At 26.8% G+C, this 15,417-nt stretch overlaps 3 protein-coding genes across 4 annotated transcripts; 2 read left to right on the top strand and 1 right to left on the bottom strand.

Annotated features, from left to right (window-relative positions):
• Positions 1 to 208: 208 nt before the first annotated feature.
• On the top strand, positions 209 to 6,276 carry LOC126550799 (AN1-type zinc finger protein 4-like). The gene is made up of 8 exons (XM_050202991.1): positions 209 to 795; positions 1,039 to 1,282; positions 1,356 to 1,551; positions 2,397 to 2,531; positions 2,599 to 2,728; positions 4,629 to 4,918; positions 5,176 to 5,592; positions 6,047 to 6,276. Exons 2-8 carry the CDS (start codon positions 1,120 to 1,122, stop codon positions 6,150 to 6,152), a joined length of 1,437 nt encoding a protein of 478 aa, XP_050058948.1. The 5' UTR covers positions 209 to 795; positions 1,039 to 1,119; the 3' UTR covers positions 6,153 to 6,276.
• A 2,071-nt stretch (positions 6,277 to 8,347) lies between these two features.
• Positions 8,348 to 10,131, bottom strand: LOC114130911 (eukaryotic translation initiation factor 3 subunit F-1). The gene is made up of 6 exons (XM_027995987.2): positions 9,903 to 10,131; positions 9,770 to 9,840; positions 9,489 to 9,706; positions 9,220 to 9,311; positions 8,708 to 8,967; positions 8,348 to 8,631 (listed from the first exon to the last, which is right to left on the bottom strand). The coding sequence occupies exons 1-6, from the start codon at positions 10,009 to 10,011 to the stop codon at positions 8,545 to 8,547; spliced, it is 837 nt and encodes a 278-aa protein (XP_027851788.2). The 5' UTR covers positions 10,012 to 10,131; the 3' UTR covers positions 8,348 to 8,544.
• Positions 9,206 to 13,573, top strand: LOC114130909 (sec1 family domain-containing protein 1). Of its 2 annotated transcripts, none has more exons than XM_050202988.1 (2): positions 9,206 to 9,341; positions 11,021 to 13,573. In XM_050202988.1, the coding sequence occupies exon 2, from the start codon at positions 11,178 to 11,180 to the stop codon at positions 13,047 to 13,049; it is 1,872 nt and encodes a 623-aa protein (XP_050058945.1). In that variant the 5' UTR covers positions 9,206 to 9,341; positions 11,021 to 11,177; the 3' UTR covers positions 13,050 to 13,573. The 2 variants fall into 2 exon arrangements, with proteins under 2 accessions (XP_050058945.1, XP_027851785.2); XM_027995984.2 differs by lacking the exon at positions 9,206 to 9,341 and adding an exon at positions 10,276 to 10,444.
• Positions 13,574 to 15,417: the final 1,844 nt, after the last annotated feature.

Here is a 15,417-nt window from a genome sequence, read left to right on the forward strand (position 1 = left end):
CTGAACCGTTCTGCGCTTAGACTTTGGAGGGAGTTTTAGCCGACGGTAGACGAGAGGGAAACCGAAAAAGTGAAAAAAAAAATTGATACCAAGGAGGACAGGTGTCGGGATTCGCGAATTCGTGATTCCCACGGTGGTGCGGTCGTGTTCCGTCGGCCGTCGTCGTGATATTATTATTTTTATTTTTTATTTTGCCATAATTTATTATCTCTCCGTCTCCGCGGCCCACAGTCCTCAAGCTCAACACTTCCGTTCTGGGGTCCCCCACACGGCGCACACACCTTTCCAGCGTCGACGCCACCGTCCTCGTCGCCGTCGCCGTCTTCTCTTTTTTCTTGACGCGCGTACACTTCGGCGCACGAGCGCGCGACGTCCTTGTCGATGGATTAATCGTTTGTTATTTTTTTTTTTTTTTTTATTATTATTTCATTATTATTATTCACCATCCGCCTAGTAACAGTGTGTTCAAATTCGACAATATAATAATAATTATAATAAAGAAAAAAGTCTATTATCATTAGTTCGATCACCTACTGACCCACCACCATCGCCAACGGCGGAATAGCTACCATTTCCGCATTTAAGTCATTCACATTTCACACTGTAATAGGCGCCTGCAAAATTACAGTCACTAATACCCACTACCTGTAGTATCACCTTTGTCGTTCTGAAACGCTCGTTGCTCATCACCTGGGAGGGCCGACGGATTCACAACAATCATCGGGCTAATTGTAGGTAGTGGACTTCAAGAGTCGTTTCTTCGGACTTACAGTTATAGACATCGCTTTGGAAAAAGTAAGTATTTACATACTCGTCGTTCGAGCGTAATTGAAATGCTCACAAAAAAATATAAAATGCGTATTATTATTTATATTTGGCTATGAGGCCTAAGGTCACATACTATCTCAACACATATAATGGCATGTTATGTATATATACTATAAATTATAATCTCAATTCAATAGCTATTGAACTTTGTTGCACCATTTATGGCAACAGGGAATGATGTCATCATTACTTTAAATTTCATTTTTCCAGGTGTTGTTGTTTTAAACGGAATAATATAATGTTTAGACAACACCAATAGTACGCCAGTATACCTAGTAAATTCACTTAGGTATGTCACGTAAACAAAAATGGAGATCAAATCCTGACAATGAACAATTGGATGATTCACCTATATCACTTACTATTGAAACACTTACGGGTACAGCATTTGAAATTACTGTGTGCCCAACCGATTATATAAGTTCATTGAAGTCACGAATACAACGTGTTGAAGGTTTGTGTTATTGTTAAATGTCTATTTGTCTGTTTTTTGGTATTCAATATTTTAGTGAACATTATATTCCCAGGTATACCAGTCAACCAACAACATTTGCTCCTAGGGGAAAAAATATTATCTGACCATACAACTATAGCTAGTAATAATCTTCACGATGGCTCAACATTGCGATTGGTATTATCCTTACAAGGTGGGCCCATTGGCACAAGTCGTAGAATGTTACCCTTGGACAATGAAACTATTCGACAATTGGTTAATCTAAATAAGTAAGTAATATTTTATAAATCCAAAACAGTAAATTATAGATGACTCAAGTACTCAACATATTATAAAATAATGATTTTCTTTACGTATTATAGCATAACACCTATAAATCTAAATAAATCTTACAATTATTTTCTTGAGTATTTTTGGTATATAACATATTATACATATTAAGAGAAATTAATTAACAAAAATTAGGTTTATACTACTATTGTAGGTACTAAATGCATATAAAATTAGTAAACTATATCTATTTAATATTGAATAAGTGATGTTAATAAAGATTGTTTTCTAAGTTATTTTTTTTACAAGATAAATCTGTTAGGTAGTATTTTTATAATGCATTACATTCTGATATAAATGGCTTAATACATTTTCCATTGTTTGTACATTCTAATTCAGTATTTAGGGAATTCAGAATAGATTAACATAAACACATCAAAATATAGTGTTATCATGATTACTTTTAATCACGATTAGTTTTACCAATTGTTATATAACAATATTAGATTATAAATAAAAAAATTAATGTTTTGAACTTATAATGATGATTATTTATTTTTAGATTTGCTTTCTTTGAATGCCAGAGTAGAAAAAATACTTTAACATTTTTGTAAATCTGCTGAATGATTGGAAACCAAATGTAGTTAATGATTGTCCATTGATAAATTTATTAAATTTATTAGTAGTTTTTCTATAATTATAACAAAAAGATATTAGGGAGTGTTGGAAAAATGATTATTGTTTATTGGTTCACCAAATTTTAAGCCTATTGTATGAAATATATCATAATATGATTTCTCTTATGTAATCTAATCTTACATAATTTTTGTTATTAATCTCACAGAAAAGAAATATTAGAGGATGCACCTCCAGGTAGTAAGCTTGCAGTCTTAATATTTCGCGAAGGTGAAGTTATTAACTTACTTCGTGTAATTGAAAATAGTGATGGTTCTTTAACAAATTTAAAGGAATCCTCTAGGTAAGTTTAAAAATATTTCTGAATAACTTTTTAACAGTTTAATAAATGTGGAAAAATATCTGTCTAGAAAATTATCTACAGTAGAATTACCAAAAAAGAAAAAATCTAAGCCATCCGTTGAAAATAATACGACATATCTTAAGATGATGCTGTTGAAACATAATTTAGAAACTCTTTCTATTTCATCAAAATCTAAGGTAAGTTTAATTTTACTTAAAACTTACTTTTATAGATTATTTCCTTTTTTTAAATAACTTATTGATACTTCAGTACTCAATACTTTAACACTTTAAGTACCCAATATTTATGGTTCACTGATACCTAATATTTAGGTTTTAACTAAATTAATGATTTTGTATATTTAATAACATGTTATATAATTACTGATTCATCATTACTCAGCTGGAACCCCTGAAGCTATAATTATGACATTTGGTCTGTTGTTTTGTTCTATGATTTAAAAAAGACCCACATAGAAAGGAAAATGCATTTACTAAAATTTTATGAGGGATAAAAATGGAAAATATTATTTCTTAGTCAGATTTTTTTTTTAACTTAGCATACATACTCTGTAATAGTCATTATGATTGTATATCATTTTAGATCTGTATTTTATATTTGGTCAACACTACTCTAATGAGTATTGCAAAAAATTTGTATTTTTCATTTTATGGAGATTAAGAAAGATTAAATTTACTGACATTACTTGATTTGTCTAGTGCAATGCTGTACAAGATCAACTAGTGTTTTATAAATGCCTAATTTAGTCTAGCTTGATTAATAGAACATTTTATTACTAAGCCCCGCCAAATATACATATAAATAATGTATTATATTTTTACTTACATTGACCTAACCTAACCTACACAGAAATACTATTAATCTATTTAAGAAATTCTCAAATGGGGACCAATATATTTTTGCAACATTATATGAAGAATTGTTTTAAAAGTATTCGGATACATATAAATTGTGATTCTAATAAGTAGTTTATTAGTCAGAAGTATTTAAAATTAAGTTAAAAGAAGTACATACTATGGTACTGGGATACCACAAAAAATGGTGTTCCACTCACCTAAACATTAAATATTACAATTAATTCATATAAAACCAACATTTTACAATGTATCCCGGTATTCTACTAGTCTCATCTTAACTTTAAATTTCTTTGAGCTACTTAATTGAATATTAATTTTCTATGTATCAAAATACTATGAAAACAATTTTCCACATTATAATTGCCAAAAATGTATGGGTTAAAATTTTTAATTTCTTAAGTTGACCCCTAAAACCCACCCTTAAATATTGTAAAAAATATATATTAAATTGCTAATGATTTTAAATATATCTAAATAAAAAAACTCATATTAAATATTTTTATCTAAATTTATATTATATTTATATAAAAAAAGGGCAACATATTTTGAATCACTCTGTATAATATACTAGCTGTTAATGATTGTTATCATTATTTTATTTTGTCCTTTGTTTTATTGTTTTATTGTTTTTTTTATTTTTATTATTATTATTATGTATTTTGTTGTTGTTGTTGTTGTTGTTCATATAATTCATTTTCAAATAATTACTGAGATAAAATAATTTATTTTTAAAAACTCATTAAAAAAAATTATTATTATTATTATAAATATCTTATATTTATATGATAAAATGGCTGTAACAAAAAATTTAAAATCGCCCTATAGGGAAATCAAATATACTCCCGTGTTAGTTATTTTCATCAATATTATATGAAATAGTATAATATTCATTGTTAGTTTCTTTGAGAGTTAAGGGAAAGTTACTTAAATGATTTTGTTCACGCTCTACTTATTTGTGACTATTCACCTAATCTCATGGCTTAATTACATGGTAACTTATTCTACATCTAATGAAATAACTTTTACTCTAAAAAGAATAATTTAGTAAGTTATGTTAATTCATAATTAAATTTTGAAATAAAATAAATAAACTGACCACAATAATATTTCACCTAGTAACTAAATATATTATTATTGCATTTTAATTTATTTTGATGTATATTATATCAAACAATATTTTTATTTTTTTTTAACACATACGAATTGTAAAAATTTCTAGTTAAAAAGAACAAAACCTGAGCATCGTAAATCAGCTTCAGCACCAGAAAAATCACAAATGAAGACTGAAAAAGATAGTAGCAAACTACATACATGGAGATTACCTATTGTTCAATCAACTCCTGTTATGGGGAAGTATGTTCGTAGTGCTGAATTTTCAAGAATACCCGTTTTGCCGACTATTGCAAGTACTACATGCTCGGAAAAGAATTCAAAATCAACTACAACTAGACAACTTTGCCATATCATGAATGAACCTAGACATACTGGTAGTACTTCCAGCATTGACAGGTAATTTAATATACAATATTAACTATTGTATGACGTAGTACATTTAACTTATAACTTATTTTATAAAGATTTGATATAAATGTAGAATAATAGAATAAATTAAAAAATATTATACTATTTTAACTTAATAATTAATAATTGACAATTGCATTGGTATTCATAAAATAATACAATTGATTAAAATTACTGCAGTATGTATTATTTATCACTTTATTTGTTATAAAACAATATGTCATTAAAACATGTTTTGATTTTAGTATTTCAGAATCGGGTACTGATATTGATGTGTCCAGCACAGATTGGTCTAGACGTCCTAGTAGTTCATCATTGGTGTTATCCCATAATATCCACATAAATGTTTCTAGACAAGCATCACCGACTGAACAAATGACTGCTATGTCCCTATCCAATAATACGGGATTGGGAGCTATACATAGAATACTGAATAGATCAGACATGCCTATTCAACTTGATGATGATGAAGAACCTATGGAATCAGAAAGTAATAGAGTGGAAAAAAAATCTCCAGCTATTGTACCTGAAGATCTGAATCAGACTGTACCTAATCAAGTGGTAGAGAAAAAGAAAAAACGGTGCGCTCAATGCAATAAAAAACTAACTATTAGCGCTCAGTATACATGTCGATGTGGGCTTCTTTTTTGTCCAGTACATAGGTAAGTTATAAATAAGTTCAATTTGTCTAATTTATATACAATTAGTTAATATTTGAAAGTAATTATCTCCAATATGTGTTCCAATTCAAAATACTTGTGTTTGGAGCAAAAGAAATAATTATTTATTTTAAAGTATAAATTAATTATATTTAGTTGGCTTGGCGTGGCGCGGTGCCTGCGATTAATCACTCAATGTGATTGAGAGCAAGTAACAGCCTTTGCCACTAGTTTCCTGGATGGTTAACCACTCGGGAATCGTAGTGGTAAAAAGTTTGTCACGCATACACGTGTTTTAACCAACTGTACAGCTAATGGCCATAGTTACCAGGCTTTAAAAATTTAATAAAAATAATAATTATATTAGGTTTCATTTGTCTTTTTATTATTTCTATTTTTTTTAATTTTAGTTCCTAATTGTAAATTTTAACTTTATTTTATTTATATTACATTTTAGGTACTCAGAATCGCACAATTGCTCCTATGATTATCAAAAGAATGGTCGCAACTCAATTGAAAAGAACAACCCTTTAGTTGTTAGGGAGAAGTTACCAAAAATTTAATATGTTAATTCAAAACTCAGAATACATATTATATCTTATTTGTAGATGTAATTTAATAGGTACTTGTGACTCACACAACCTTTAATGATTGTCTGCATATTGAATTATAAATAATTATTAAAATGCCTCGTTGACCCATTTTTCCGTAACTATGCAATACTTGTTGAGTAATTTAACTATTTAATAATTGACTCAAACATTGTTGTTATAGAAATGGTTTTTAAAGAGCTTTTTACGTGTTCTAACACCAACTTACTAATATAGTTGTGTAATGTTGACTATCTTCCATTTAAGCAATTTATTTAACTTATTATAAGATACTACTCATAAAATAATAATTATAATAATACAATTATAGCATTTTTGGTTGTTAGAATTAAAGTACGGGTAAAAATGTAATTTAACCAAAACATGTATTTTTTTCCTATAAATTACTTATATATTTTTTTTTTTCGTTTATAAATTTATGATGCCTATATTTATGTTTGTTATAAGTTTATTGGCTCTTTAAAATATTTGTAACCTGATATGACAATAAGACATAAGTGGTGTATTGCAATGAATGTTGAATTAGAGTTGATATTAAAATTTAGTTTTATTTGTGTTAAAAAAAATATAATACATGCATATAGTTTTATATGCACATGAAAACAATTTTTTATTTTATTATAACTATAAGCAGTTTAAATTTAAATTTAAAAAAAAAACCTGATGGCAATAATCAATACGAGTATTTTAAAATACACAATTAAGCCACTTATAGTATAGATATAGATATAGAGTATAGATTTTTTCAAGGTAATATAATTGTGATGTATTTGTGAATACTGAAAATATCTATTGTTACAAAGTGTACAAAAATAACTTGAAAATTGAATGCTTTATTTATAGGAAAAAAATGTGTATATTTTAAAGTTCCTTAAGTTACTATTTAATTATAGTGCAATAATTACAAAACGAACCGTATTGGTTCAATGTTAAATTATTATTGTTATTTAATTATCTCGATATGTTTATACAGTATACACAGTTTTTTTAAAGGTTATTCTTATAGCACCTAAATTACAAATAAAACAATTGATTCCTCGCCTACTCCCTAAATTCTTATATAACTAATATTTTCTACTCTTCATCAATTATTATTTTAAAAACTAGAATAACCTACTGAGTATTATGGTAATTGATTTTTATACTAAATCAATAAATGTTACATATAACATTAAAAAACTAAGACACTTATTGAAAAAAGTGCTAGTTATAAATAGGTAATTTATCTAACATACATATTTATTGAATATACTTTATCATTGAGTAAAATACTAGTGTTAAATTCCAATTCAATGATATATTTTTATCCAAAAAAAACAATTCTGAGCAAGTATGGCCGTCACCATAAACTACTAATATTTTATAATTTACTTGTATTAAATCCCCACTTAAATTATTACTTTTTGTTTAAATAAATTAAAAGAAATTAAGACTTTTGGGTCAGAATTAAAAAGAGAAGTTCTAGAATAGAAAAAGAGTAAGAAATTTCTTAAAAGTCTAGAAAAAAATAGCTAAATAAAAAATCTCATTAAAATAGGGATTTAAGAACAAAGTAAAATAATAAGAGATCCTGATGGTGGTAATAACCCTAGGATACTAAATTCTAGCAGAAGATAAAATAAATTTATTGTGTGTATACAGTGTTATACAGCACTTCATGGTTAGGTTGTAAACTTTCATTATTGATGAGGACAAGGCTTCTGACATTTTTTTTTGTCTTCAATTAATTGTAAATAATTATTTACGTAAAAATCAATATTCATTTCCATAGCCATTCCCACGGCATCTTAGTCTCAGTTAATTATAATCATATAATAACTGAACCACCTAAATTCATTCACCCTCATCTTGAGTGCAATTGATACACTCCTACACTACTACTACCACTGATGAATTTTTATTTTTTATTCTAGGCTCCATAGGCATTCTGACTCTATAGTCAGATTTGTACCTCTACTTGTTGAGACATCTTATATTAGCTGTCAAACCAATGCAATTTTGTTTTTGTTGTTTTGCATGTAGGTATTGTATTACAATTAAGTAATATTCTAATTTCACATCTATACAAAATTTTACTAAAATACCAACAAAAAATAATAATTCTATGTTAAATAGGAAATAAAGGAAGATGCACAAAAACTGAAAAAGAAGTGCAATAATAAATTTAATTAATAAAGGTTTTCAATTCCATATTTATTGTTTTAATAATAAGATAAATTCTTGATTATTATTATATAATTAAAACCTTTATTAAACTCCTACAGCATAAATTGATTAAATTATGGATGATTAAAGAATATAAAAATTTTTCGGGCTGTTATGGTATTTATACTTGGTATTTTATTTATGACAAGCTGAGTAATGTGAGTTTTTCGTTGAGTTCTAATTGGGTCTTGGTCAATTGAGATAAAGTAATAACCATCAATAAATCCTAAAAAATACATACATATATGATTATTATTATAAGATTCATTAAAATAAGGTTAAACAAAGGATAAAATAATTACCTTAACATTGGAATTAAACATCTCTTCAAATCGCTCAGGTGTCACGTGAGGTACACTGTGCATAAGGTCAAGTAATATACGACCAATATGACTGTTGTCAGCTGCATTACAGTCGCTTGATGCTAACACCTTATCAATGTAAGATAAAACTACCTCCAAAAGATCTGAGATTTTTGATGATGCCTCTTCTATTTGTATCAGCTCAGCGATTGGTTCTTGACATTTTTGTCCAACAGCTATAGTTTTCTGGCACAAGCTTACTAAAAAAAAGCACAAATAAATAAAGCTAAAATAATAATAATAATAAAAATGTAATACTGGTAGTACATTTGTACAATAAGCATGATTCTGGATTATTATTTTTGAGTTTACTTCAGTTATATTATATTTTTATATTTGTAAAATACTGTTCCAATGATTTAAACTGGTATTTATAATACCATTACTGTATTTCAAATATTTTTAATTAAAAAATTTTAAAAAAAAAGGAATGTGTATAAATATTAACATACATCCAACTGTTTCAGGTTGATAACATGTAACTTCAATTGGAACATTAATAAACATATTTCCAGTTTTTCCTCCAGGAACACCAATTTGAGTACTGAAACAAAATATTATGAATTAAATTAAGGTATGTAAAAATTTGCATAAAATCAAAACAACTAAAAAACAATGGATTAAGAAATTAAAATATTAACATATCGGTCACACTTGCCATCAAAAATGTAGTAATAGTTAATATATTTTTTTAATTAATATACTAAAATCATTAGCTTACCTGATGTATGCTTTTAAACCCATATTATCGTTTTTCAATGTTGTATCCAAAGTGATGTGTACTGGATTGTTACATTCCATCAAGTAGTATTCGTGAATAGTTGATGAATGTGTAGTTACTTCATTACCAGTAGCCCACCATCCAACAATTTGTTCTAATCGGTTGACTTTTTGATTCATTTTTAACATATCTGCTGCGTATGCGATATCAGCCTCCACCTTAAAATATATAAAATATTACAAGTTTAACTATTAAAGAACAGTTAATGGGATCGTACTAACAGTGTCTTCATATTCTTTATGAGGGACACCAAAAGAATTGGTCACTTCAACTACACCTTTATCGACGGTACCTGAAATATAAAAATTGATTTATGATAGGCCATAATGTATTTCATTTATTTTGTGCACTTACCCATCAATGTACCAATTACTCGATGAGCATCAATATTCCTACGTTCATACGCATCCACAATTTGAAATAACACAACAGGGTGCACTTTTACTTTCAAATTTAACGCCATTATAAAAAACGAGAGAACAGACTTTTAGTTAAAGTAAATTTAATAATTAAATAATTAGTGGAAACTTCAGAATTTCAGATACAGAAATTCTTTTATTTACATGAAACCTGAACGAGAGACGTAAGAATTTATTTTGTGGTTATGTCAGACGATCACGCCGTTCTGTTACCAGGTACTTGATTGAATACCAAATCGACGTGGTAACTGACAACACTACATTGATAACAAACTTAATTGATAATAATCAAAAAGAATTTTTTTTTTTTATTGTTATTATTAAAATATAAAAGTGTTCATTTAACTATTTTAAAATTAAAAACTATTACATTTTATGATCATTTGAAAGTTGTTATTAATTTAAACATTAACAATAATATATTTATTTAAGTGTTAAAATTTATTTTTGGCCTTATACACTTGGATTTAACTAAAAGTGAGTGTTTTACATTGGTATCCAATAAATTTTAGATTCTAATAAGATTTCATTAAAAAATATTTTTTTATTGAAATAATTATGCCATTGATGTTACATCCAAAATTAATCATAAAAATCTATGCAATTAATAAAAGAGGTTATCAATTCCTCATATGAATACCTATACATTTTATTTGTATAGTCTTCTAACTGAAATACTAGCAACCTGTTAATTAATTTTTTTTTCATGTATTATGAACTATATTATATTTTTTAAATGTATTGAGTAATTATTATACCATTTTTTAAATCAGTCAGTTAAGTTTCTGAAATTCTCTAGATTCAAGTTATAAATTAAAATATGTTTTCACCATTTTTTACTTCACTAGACCTAGTAAGGTTTTTATGTTGAAACATTTTAAATATCTAAATATTAGCTTAAAGTTAAGAAATTAATAAAAAGCTTTACAACTTAGTATATATATAAATATATTTTTATATTAGCTTACTCTTGAGTCTTATTCTTTTTTTACTACAAAAACTATCTTTCTTATATATTTATTAAAATTGACTATATTTTTTATTTTGTTTAAGGTCTTATATCCAGCTTAAAAAATTAATATGGATCTATAGTTGCTGCAAGGTTACAAAATCATTATAAGCCTAAAGACAATTTAGTAATGATATCAATATTTCTGGGATAAAATCTTATATAATAAAATATTAACGATTTAATAATAAAACTAGAATCATGACATCTTCAATTCGGGACAAACAAATTGCTGCATTGAAGCAAATGCTCAACTTAAATAGTCCCGAATATAAAGATAATGGCTCAGAACCTGTATGGAAAGTACTTATTTATGATCGTCGTGGTCAAGACATCCTATCACCATTAATTCCAATTAAAGAATTACGAGAATGTGGTGTTACATTGCACTTGAGTATTCATTCTGAACGAGATCCTATTCCTGATGTAGCAGCTATTTATTTTTGTATGCCTGATCAAGATAATCTTGACAGAATAGCTCAAGACTTTCAAAATAATGTGTATGAAAAATATTATTTAAATTTTATCTCTGCGATTTGTCGTCAAAAACTAGAAGATTTAGCTAGCTCAGCATTACAAACTGAAAATGTAAGTCATGTTCATAAAATTTATGACCAATATTTAAATTTTATTTCTTTGGAAGATGAATTATTTATATTAAGCAATCAAAATGCTCAATCAGTATCATACTATGCATTGAACCGTGCAGATGCAAAGGATACTGATGTAGAAGTAATGATGGATGATACTGTTGATGGTTTATATTCGGTGTTTGTAACTCTTGGAACATTACCTATTATTCGTAGTGCTCGTGGTAATGCTGCAGAAATGGTAGCAGAAAAATTAGATAAAAAATTAAGAGAAAATTTAAGAGATACTAGAAATAGTTTGTTTTCATCTGAGAACTCTGGAATTTACAATTTTCAACGACCCCTCTTGGTTGTACTTGACCGTAATATTGATATGGCAACACCCTTACATCATACATGGACTTATCAAGCATTAGTACATGATGTATTAAAACTTAATTTAAATAGGGTTACAGTAGCTCAAGAGCAAAAGAAACCAAAAACTTTTGATTTAGATCCAAAAGATTCCTTTTGGATAACTCACAAAGGAAGCCCATTCCCTACAGTAGCAGAATCAATTCAATCTGAACTGGAGCATTTAAAGAACTCTGAAGAAGAAGTCAAACAGTTAAAAGAATCTATGGGTTTAGACGGTGAAAGTGATGTGGCTTTAGCCATGATGAGTGATAATACGGCTAAACTAACATCTGCTGTTAACTCTTTACCACAACTATTAGAGAAAAAAAGATTAATAGACATGCATACAGATTTAGCTACTAGCATTTTATCAGTGATTAAATCACGACGTTTAGATTTACTGTTTGAATTTGAAGAAAAAGTAATGAGTCAAGCATCTTTAGATAAACAAATATTAGATATTATAAATGATACAGAAGCTGGAACTCCTGAAGACAAAATGAGACTATTTATAATTTATTACATCTATACACATTCCATATCAGATTCAGACATAGATATGTATTCATCAGCTTTAGAGAAACAAGGTTGTGATCTTAGCCCACTTAAATACATTAAAAGATGGAAAATGTTTTCTAATATCACAACAACAACAACAAATCAGTACGGAGGTGGTACTAAATCTGTTAATATGTTTGAAAAATTACTTTCTCATACTTCTTCGTTTGTTATGGAAGGAGTGAAAAATTTAGTAGTTAAAAGACACACGTTTCCTGTAACTAGAATTGTTGATGAATTATTAGAAAATAAACAGTCATCTAGCACATCAGATGAATTTCGTTATTTCGATCCAAAACAGCTACGTAATTCTGATGGATTTAAGTCTAAAAATAATTTTAGTGAGGTTATAGTGTTTATAGTGGGCGGAGGCAATTACATCGAATACCAAAATTTATTAGAGTACGTAAGAAATAAAGCTGTGTCACCTGGTTTACCACAATTAAAAATTGTCTATGGATCAACTGTTGTGAACAATGCACCAGAATTCTTAGAACAGCTATCATTATTGGGTCAAGAATTACAATAATTTATTTATAGTAGAATATTTAATTATTTTATTTTTTTATATTAAATTCATATTTATATATATTATATATATATTTATGTAAAGTGTATTAATATTAATTTATATTATAATAACTGTTATTGTCATTTATCAAAAAACAAATTTTAAAAATTATAATAGATAAATAATATTAAACATGATTTTAAATACCTACTTTAAACATTTAGTATTTAATATGGTTACGGCATTAAAGATCAACTCAATATATTTTATTCAAATCTTATTGATTTGCATAAAATTAATTCTCTTTATGGTGTTTTGGTACCTAAATTGTTGTATTATTATTATTATTATTATAGGTAAGTTTACTAAGTTTAGTTAAACCTTGAAAATTATGAATGGAAATAAACTACTCACATATAACCAGGGTAAACAGAGTAAATCATTTAAAAATAAATTTTCGGTGATAATTTACTATAGTGCTATGGATTGAAAACGGCTTTTGTATTATTTTGAATAATAAATTTAATTAAATAATTTTAAAATATGATGTACTCGTCCCATCAATGACCTTAATGCCTTATACCTAACGGCTAACACCTTTATTATCATTGGAGCATTGGACTATTGGAGACAACTGCTAAATGTAGTAATTTTTTTAGAGGACATCATACATCATCTTATTAACAAGTGCATAATACCTCATCACTCATCAGTCATCACACAGGTGCCCAGTAAATCTATGAAATGAATTCTTATTATGGTTTTTTATAGTCTATTTGAGCGAATTTTATTTTATGACAATTTGCTCTTTTAATAACTATAAATAAACTGTTCTTTATTGTTAGAATCAAAATGTAGATAATGAAACAAACCACTCATGCAGATTAGGTTAGGACTAACCTAAGTTAATTAAACTGCCATAGTGCCATGCCATAAAAATCAATTAAGCAAATTTGAAATTATGAAATTTAAAAGAAAAACTTAAATCACTACTAGTCTACTGAACATTACCTAGTTTACTAATTTAATCTTGACACCTTGTCACTGACATTACTGTGATAAATGTGTTAAATTTGAATTTAATGATGAATCATTGAATACACAAATTGATTCTAAGCGGAGGCCGATGACAATCTGTCGGCTTTCAAACTTTCAACCGTAATACAAATAATATTATATAAATTTTATTGTAAATTTATAATTTATATTATTGTTTGTAATTTATTTTACTATTATTTACTATTTTAGTATAATTGTTTGAGTTAATTTTTTAAGATTATAATTTTTATACCATTACATGGTGTAACTGTGACATACCTAATTAGAAATCTTTAATTGTTCGGTAAATATTTCAAATCAACGAATTTCATTAAAATTTAAAAACTATGTTTGGACATTAAAATAAAAGTAAATACCTATTAATATAATACATATACCCTTTATTAGCTTTATTAAAAAGTACCTAAATTACTGTAATAAACTTTATGATGTATTATATTATACCTGTTATTTGTTAATATAATATTATGCTTCTTTTTTTTATAATATATAAGATAAAAATCTAATTTTTATATATAAATTCGTTTTAAGTCATTCTGATTTCAAATAAACCAATTTATTTTGGCATTTTTCTATGTAAATGATTTTTTTCAATTATTCTAGATGTGATTTTTTTTATGTTTATTATTATGCTACCTATTACAATAAAATAAAAATAATTAATACGAAATAAAAAAACCCAGAATACGGATATTGGATTATTATTGTTTTCGTTATCGGGTTGTTTATTAAAATATTTAATATATCTATAGATTATCGATCTACATAAGTATATAGCCTGACCTATATGATCAGTATGCCCAAGACATCGATATCGACCATTTTAAAATTTAAGATTTAGTGTTGTAATTTGAAATCTCTTGTATGAAGATGCACCGATCACTCAGTGAATGACGGATGTAGAGAGTTCATTTTTTACATTTAAAAATATTCTGTCGAACAATAGAAACAGTTTCACTACTGAAAATCATGGTAGGAAAATACATGGTAATTAATTCTTTTTTTAATTTAAATTAATTTTTCAAGTTTTTTTATTCATTTTTATAACTAGTTCATGATAATTTTTGGTCATGCTTTCTTTTTGCTTTTTTTAAAAAATATATATATAGATACTTTTTTTTGATTTTTAAAACAATCGTGTGCTTTTTTAGTTGCTTATTAACAATAACGCCTCACGAATATTTTTGAATTATAACATTATAAACATTTTATTTTTTTGTTCGACATCGAATTAAATAATTAGTCAACTGTAATATTACTAATATTCTTAGCAGTGACTAATGAACGATAAAAAGTCATATTTACTATTTAGTACTTTAATCAAATC

This window comes from Aphis gossypii, chromosome 3, assembly GCF_020184175.1.
Source record: "Aphis gossypii isolate Hap1 chromosome 3, ASM2018417v2, whole genome shotgun sequence".
NCBI classification, from domain to species: Eukaryota; Metazoa; Arthropoda; class Insecta; order Hemiptera; family Aphididae; genus Aphis; species Aphis gossypii.

Excerpts from the sequence above, each read along its gene's own strand:
- LOC114130909 (XM_050202988.1), top strand. The coding sequence starts at position 11,178 with ATGACATCTTCAATTCGGGACAAACAAATTGCTGCATTGAAGCAAATG.
- LOC126550799 (XM_050202991.1), top strand. The coding sequence starts at position 1,120 with ATGTCACGTAAACAAAAATGGAGATCAAATCCTGACAATGAACAATTG. Across the intron at positions 1,552-2,396 it reads CAATTGGTTAATCTAAATAA|AAAAGAAATATTAGAGGATG; the intron begins GTAAGTAATATT and ends TTAATCTCACAG. Across the intron at positions 2,729-4,628 it reads CTATTTCATCAAAATCTAAG|TTAAAAAGAACAAAACCTGA; the intron begins GTAAGTTTAATT and ends AAAAATTTCTAG.
- LOC114130911 (XM_027995987.2), bottom strand. The coding sequence starts at position 10,011 with ATGGCGTTAAATTTGAAAGTAAAAGTGCACCCTGTTGTGTTATTTCAA. Across the intron at positions 9,312-9,488 it reads GGTTTAAAAGCATACATCAG|TACTCAAATTGGTGTTCCTG; the intron begins GTAAGCTAATGA and ends ATTTTGTTTCAG. Across the intron at positions 8,632-8,707 it reads TGTTTAATTCCAATGTTAAG|GATTTATTGATGGTTATTAC; the intron begins GTAATTATTTTA and ends TGTATTTTTTAG.